Consider the following 7194-nt stretch of genomic DNA (forward strand, 5'->3'; position numbering starts at 1 on the left):
TATTAGAATATATTGGAATCTCTAGTTCTAATGTGAGAAACTGGAAAATTTCAAGCTTTACAGGTAATTTTGCAAGGCGTTGCATCTTTTGAGGGTCACTGGAAGAACATGCCGTTAGACTTCCTCGCTAAGAGCTGCAGTTGGAAATGAATCTGTTAGACGTCTGGCTCTATTTTGTTTGGTTGACTTTGTGTGAACGTATTAATACCTGTATTCTCTTCTTTAAATCTTGTGCTGTTTTTGTCCTTTTCTGACTCAATGTCTACAGACACTTATTGAGTGCTACACAAAACTCAAAGAACAAGGTGGGACGGTCAACCTCATGCTCACCGACACCTGGCTCAGGCATTACCAGGTAAATGCTTGTTGTGCTCCTACACCAAGTGTACTACACCCCACTACACGCAGAAGTAGAAAACAGTCGTTAACAACATTTAGGCCTTTTACTTTCTTCCAAGAGAGACGGAAATTAACTTGTTGATCTTTTTGTGCCAAATCATAAAGATGTCTATATTTACAAAGCTCCGCCAAAAGGAGCGCTTGCTCGTCCGCCATGTTTCTCCGCTTGGGACTGTCCACTCGGAGTAGCGTGGAGGTCAAAATCACGTAACAAGACCGCATAGATGCCTCATGCATAAACCAGGCTTTATTGTTTACGTGATGAAATCAGAATTTCTAAAAGTAAGCTGCTCTTATCAGATTGATTTTTATTTATTTATTTATTTTTTATAGAATAAAGCACATCTATCCATTGATCCATCTATCTTTCTATCCATTCCATAACCAATATGGCCTTTAATCCATCCATCCATTAACTGATCTTTTTATACATCCATCTGTTCTCCCACCTGTAGCTTTATCCATCTTTCTATTAACCCATGTAAATCTATCTTAATTTTTTCATTCATTGTGTTTGTACTTTATTCCAAGCCTAAGAAACTTTTCTTTCTTTGTGCCAGTTTGGGGTACCTAGTAGACAATCGGCAGACTTGTTCCATCCTGTGAAGTTTTTCTCCCCCTGCCATTTCTCCAGTTAATCCCTCCTGACTGGTCTTTGTTTGGTCTCCAGGTGTTGCCTGACCGGACACATCCTCTGCTCCTGATGAGCGGGGGCGGGGGCTACCTCCTCTCAGGGACCACTGTTGCCACGGACCCATCCAAACCGGCAGGCTCCCCGCAGGCCGAGGAACCGGCTCCAAAGAGACAAAAAGTGAAAGACTGAGGGATAAACACACGACGAAGGGTCAGATCTGTCAGAGGCACGTTGGTGTGACCTGCAAGGATTTATTTTCTTCACTCTGTTGAACTGAAGTGACACTATTGCAGAAATGAAGACGGGGTGTCTGGTTTGCATCCATCAGAGCACCTTCTTCTGTATTTGTCCTCACATCAGCTGAGGAGTAAAGTGTAATCCCAAAACAGGTCATCTCAGCTCAGTGTGTTCCTTATGTAAGAGACGGAGGGGATTTATTTCTTTAAGAGACAAGTTTGCGTTACATCCCCTGGCGGCAATTGTTAAACATGTTTTTATTTTAGAGAGTTGTTATAGAACTCAGTTCCGAATAAAGATTTATTGTATCTACATCAGGGTTTGTGCAGGAAAACCAAATCTCTAAGAAATGATGTATTGTGACCTCTTTTAATTGTAGAAATAAATTCAACTTTCATTTGGTCCCAGGATAACTCCTTTTTTTATTGAGTGCAAACAGAATGAGCGCTGAAATACATGACAATATTTTGTCTCATGGTATTTTCTCATTTTCACACAACGCATATAAACATCCAAGCCGTTCCCATGCTGTTCAGTTATACATTACATCACATAAACAGTGAGCGAAGCAGTTAACACGTTGCAAGCCTACTTGCATTATTTTTGTTCCATTTTTAACATGAATCACATTAAATAGACAAACTTGGCATTATTCACAGATGGTAGTAAAAAGCTCCAGGATTATGCGGTCTTGTCATGCAGCTTGACTGCGATTTTCTGCAGCTCCATGTCCATTGCGGCCAGATTTTCCAGCTCTTTCTCCTGTGGGTGGGGGAGGGGGGGAAAAAAGCATTTCCTTTAAAAATGCCAAAAGACATTCATTAGCAGTTTTGTCGCATTTGTTAAGCAATAAACATGTTTAATCATTAACTGTTGAACCCATTCAGTCAGGTCTCTGGAAGGCTGAATTGGGCTTGTAGCAGAACTTGACGTCGGGACCCGACCCCCTATTAAGCCCACCAGCCACCCCTAACAGCATTTTAATAAACATTTGGTTGAATTAGGAAGATGGGGCTGAATTTAATTGGTTCAGCTCCCGTGCCACATGTATCCACAGAAAACTTAAGCAGGTTGACTTAAGTTGGAAGCATTGTAACTATCGAAAGTTTTTTTTTTTTTTTTTTCTTGCTCTGGCCAAAAATTTTAAATATTACACTAATCATTTGAAAGATTCAATATGAGTTATTCTTAAAGGTTAGAACAAACTAATTTGGAAGCTTGATCTCAACATGAAGTGTGAGATCCATGCTGTGAAAATGTATGCGCTCTCGCACCCTGAGCAGCAGCTTGGTTTGCCTCTGCATTCACATTCGCTACAGCATTTATGTAAGCCTGTCCCTGCGTCAGGAATACACCTCTAATGGATGAATCGCTCACTTGGGTTACATATTCCCGCAATCTGCAAGACGCAGTACTGTGGAACCAGTGAATCACTTTGATGCTGCATCAGTAATTTGTTTTTCCCGCTCTAATGTATGGGATGAGACGAGCCTCTGCAGGCGGAACTCCTCCACGATCTTTATGGACATCTTTAGGCTGATTACTCTCGGAGACTCAAATCATTTGCTCCTTGGTGTGATTACTGCAGCAGTCATAAAATACTGGTGTGGAGAAGTCAAACGGGGTAAGCAAGGAGATGTGCTGTAGTGAGGGAGACAATAATACAGTTAAGGGAGGCCGAGTTCACCAGTCCAGATTCCACTGCACCACTTCTGGGACCTGACCTGCGCATTTTCACAGATGCTCGTTTGCCCAGTTCTAGGGAGATTTCCATGATGAGCTTCTCGGTCACAGTAAAGCATTACTGCAATGTGATGTGCTTCATGACTTCATTAGGTCAGCCAAATGCAGTGTGTGCCATTTTAGCAGAGGTGCGTGCAAAATATCTAATTTCTCTTAGATGGGTTGCTTTTGGTTCAAGCTGTGCAAATGTGTTTTGGCTGCGGCCTAATCTAAAGTTGCAGTTGAAACGATGCAGCACAAGATAATTTGTTCTCCTGTCATTCTTTGCATGAATACACTTAGATAATCGGTTAAAGACGGCATGACCGAACCTCCTGTGGAGTGAGTTGTCTCTGCTGTGGACTCCTTTTCACCTCCTCTTTATCGGAGTGGTTAGCCAGCTGGTTTAACTTGTAGCTCAGTAGTTTGGTCAGTTCATCCATCTATAACAAAATGCAGAAGAAGAAAATATTTCAACATGATAGCCTTGGAAGGTTTCATTAAAGTCTGCAAAGCTGCAAGCTTTCACCCATAAATATAAAATGTTGTAAATATTAGGTAAAATGATCACTTTTGAGGCTCACCTTAGTTGCATGTTCATCTGAGTCTCTCTTAAACCAGGCAGGGTGGTAATAGCCTCTGTAAATCCAGGGATTGCGCTTCTCGGCCAGATACCTAAACGTAACCAATTTAGGTGCCAGATATGTTCTGTTAGTGCAAGGGAACTGTTTCTTGTTGATTCATTCATACCTTACCTCTACTAATATAAGATATTTGCTACATATAATGGTACAAACAAAAAAATGCTAATTTAGGTAAAATACCTCAGGGCTTCATCTCTGTCCTTTTCCTCTCTCTCTTCATCTTCGTTCTCGTCTCTTTTGTCAAAATCCCAGTATTCCTGGCTGCGTTCTTCATTGGGCTCTTCCCTGGCTTCCTCTGGAAGCTCCTCACCACGTTTGTGCCTCCTTTGTGAATACCTGCCAGGCCTCCATGTCCTCTTCTCTCTACCGGTATCAAAGTCCCAGTATTCTTGGCTGCGTTCTTCCTCAGGTTCTTCTGAAAGTTCCTCATCCCGCTTGTGTCTCCTTTGGTGATGTCTGCCGGCCCTCCACTCCCTCTTTTCTTTTCCAGTATCAACATCCCAGTATTCCTGGCTTCGTTCCTCCTCGGGTTCTTCCTTTGCTTCTTCTGAAAGCTCCTCATCCCGCTTGTGCCTCCTTTGGTGATGTCTGCCAGCCCTCCACTCCCGCTTTTCTCTTCCAGTATCGACATCCCAGTATTCCTGGCTGCGTTCCTCATCAGGTTCTTCCTTAGCTTCTTCCGAAAGCTCCTCATCCCGCTTTTGCCTCCTTTGGTGGAATCTGCCAGGCCTCCAGCCCCTCTTGTCAACATCCCATGATTCCTGACTGCGGTCTTCATATTCTTCACCCTCTGATGGTTCATCGCTGCGTCTGTGGAGCTTTATCTTGTGATGATAGCGATGTGTGGGTTTCCATATCCGCTTGTCTCTCGCATCCTGCCTTTTCTCTACGTCCCAGTCCTCTTGACTGCGTTCCTCCTCTGGCTCTCCCCCATCTTCCTCATCCCGCTTGTGTCTTCTTTGGTGGTGCCTTCCAGGCCTCCAATTCCTCTTCTCTCGTTCTTCACTATCTTCGTCCTCTTCTCCATCCTCAGACCTCCTTTCCAGCCCTCCCCAACTCTCCTGACTCCGATCGTAATCTTCCTCTCCTCGTTTGCTCCTCCTCTGGTGGAATCTTCCAGGCCTCCATCTGCTCCTTTTCTCCCTTATCTCCTCATCCTCATTCCCCTCCCTCTTCTCTGTCAGACTCCAGGATTCTTGGTTCGGCTTATCTTCAGGGGTTTCCTTCTTTTCCTCCACAGATTTCAGGAGCGCCTCGATGTCTTTGACATCTGCTGTCTTTGCTGTAGGTTCCCCGTTGTGAGAGACAGCATCCTGATACGCAATCCCCTCAGCAGTCTTTCTGTTTGTCGGGGCATATTTGACCCCTATGAAAGCAAAACAAGAGCATAATTGAAAATCATGAATTTGTATTGGACTAGCTGATTTAGAGTGCGGTAGCGGGCTTTTCAAAGTTAATCTGAGGTGTAACATCTGAAAACAGACCAAGCCAAAGAAGCACAAAACTGGAGTGTAAAGAACATTGTCATTAGTTTTCAAAAGACTTCGTATTCAGGCCCCTCTACTGCGCTACTTCTAAATAAAAACCCAAGCAGCCCACAGCCTTTTGTCACCTAACTGATAGATAGATAACTTTTAATTTACTGTTAATGCAGCTGTTCTATGAAGACCACCGCAGTTTGTCAGAGAATACTAGTGAACAAACAATCTTTAGGACCAACATGGCAGACATCTCACGCCGGGATAAAGAGGAGATTTTTAAATCTGAGCAACGCAAGGGATACAACAAAGATGTTGAAGAAGGTTCTCTGGTCAGACGACACCAAAATGAAACTTTTTAGCCTACAAGCAACAAAGAACAGTCTAGACTAGAACACAGCAAAAAAAAAAAAAAAAAAAACAGATTGGGATGAAGTTTCACCTTCTTGCACGATTAATAACCTTACACATACAGTCAGAGGTACAATGTGGGCATCTGTGGTAAGACTTAATAACTTTTCATACTCTTCATCCAATCCAAGTTTGAATTGTTTTTAAGACAATCTATAAAAAAAATAACTCTAGCGATACCACTAAAGAAATACCCCCCAAAGATTTTCCCCTGTAATTGCGATGAAAGGTGTTTCTACAAATAATTTAGTCTGTGTGGGGTTGGATGCCGTTTTCATTCAAAAATGATGAAAACAAAGGATCCTTTTCCTTTTACCTCACAATTATGTGCTGCCTTCTGTTGTTCTTGTTCACAAATTTGTAATGCAATACATAGTCCCATTAAAGCCACAAAAATCCAAGTGTGAAAAACTTAAAGGGTTTGAATATTTCACTTGTATGTATAATAACTCATGTCAACGGCAAAAAAAAAAAAAAAAAAGAAAACACTGTAGTTAAACTTATCTGCTTCTTGCAATTTCAATAATGCAATACTTAATTTGTGATGCATCATCAAACACTTATCATCTTTAAAGTTTCCAGCTCCATTTATTTTACCCTAACAAGTTTTATTTTCCAACATACCTGCTTGGAGAATTTCTTTGCATCCCTGATCCAAATGGGCATCCTGCTTGGAGAGCGCTTTGGACAGGACTTCAACCAGACATCGTGCTACCTGCAGGATTCAAAGAAATGTTCTCATCCTGCTCCTGATCATGACTTGATCATGCAATAATTTGAAGTTTTAAACTATACAAGCATACCTCATCATCTCTCTGTCCCTCTTTGCCCACAGGAAGCGCTACACTTTCTGCGTTAGAAGAAAAATAAGCAGCATTTAGTAAAACGCGAAGCTGCAAGAGATGCCTCTGTCCATGGTGCTGAACTGATTACCAACTATTTGTATGCATGCGATAATAAACAACAAACACAATAAAACACACACACTTTATTCCTACCTGCAAGGAGAGCCAAAACAACGATGAGCACAGGTTTCATCTTGTAGAAGTAAATGTTCAACCGGGGAAAATGCGACCCAGTTGTACCATCAGCTCTCGTCCCTCCGCAGCGGCAGAAGAGAGCTGCGCTGACTGAGATCCGGAGCCGAGGAGCGCCTTCAAATAAGGAGGGGAGTGGGCTGGAGGTGCGTGGGAGGACGACTCGCGGCTCGGATAATGTCATGACTCATTAGACACGCGAAGAAGAGTGACCTGAGCAAGGGTCGATGCAGGAATTGGGTCGATATTTATTTGGGAGGGAATTTTCTAATCTAGTCAGTGTCACGATGCATCTGATCCAGGTGATAACTTGCATGCTTTTTAGAGGATGCTGCGGTTGGGGTTTCTATGTCGTGCTCATCAGATGCCTGGCGGGACAGGGGGGTGTTGAATAAAACGGAATCACGAAGACTTATATAAACTGAACCCATTGCCCTGAATACCCTGAATAAATGGTGACGATTCATGGCAGAGAACCTACTGAAAACTCGTTTTGGCGAGGGGGTAATAGCTGAAAAAGTAACTCTTGGAAATGTTATAACCTATACAATAAATCTTCATTTTTAACCAATGCTTATAATAATCACCCCCCCGTCTCTGAAATTACTTCCCCAGAACTTAAAAAACAGCGG

The 7194-nt window shown here is 42.6% G+C and overlaps 1 protein-coding gene and 1 long non-coding RNA gene across 2 annotated transcripts; one reads left to right on the top strand and one right to left on the bottom strand.

The window, feature by feature from the left end:
- The first annotated feature begins 10 nt into the window (after positions 1 to 10).
- Positions 11 to 1672, top strand: LOC118566204. Its single transcript, XR_004932879.1, has 2 exons — positions 11 to 355; positions 1070 to 1672. It is a non-coding gene; the product is annotated as an uncharacterized LOC118566204 (long non-coding RNA).
- LOC105929057 (trichohyalin) lies at positions 1673 to 6738 on the bottom strand. Its single transcript, XM_012866660.3, has 7 exons — positions 6524 to 6738; positions 6329 to 6375; positions 6150 to 6240; positions 3817 to 5002; positions 3577 to 3667; positions 3325 to 3435; positions 1673 to 2032 (listed from the first exon to the last, which is right to left on the bottom strand). Exons 1-7 carry the CDS (start codon positions 6561 to 6563, stop codon positions 1952 to 1954), a joined length of 1647 nt encoding a protein of 548 aa, XP_012722114.3. The 5' UTR covers positions 6564 to 6738; the 3' UTR covers positions 1673 to 1951.
- Positions 6739 to 7194: the final 456 nt, after the last annotated feature.

The sequence above is a fragment of the Fundulus heteroclitus genome, chromosome 15 (genome assembly GCF_011125445.2).
Source record: "Fundulus heteroclitus isolate FHET01 chromosome 15, MU-UCD_Fhet_4.1, whole genome shotgun sequence".
Lineage (NCBI taxonomy): Eukaryota > Metazoa > Chordata > Actinopteri > Cyprinodontiformes > Fundulidae > Fundulus > Fundulus heteroclitus.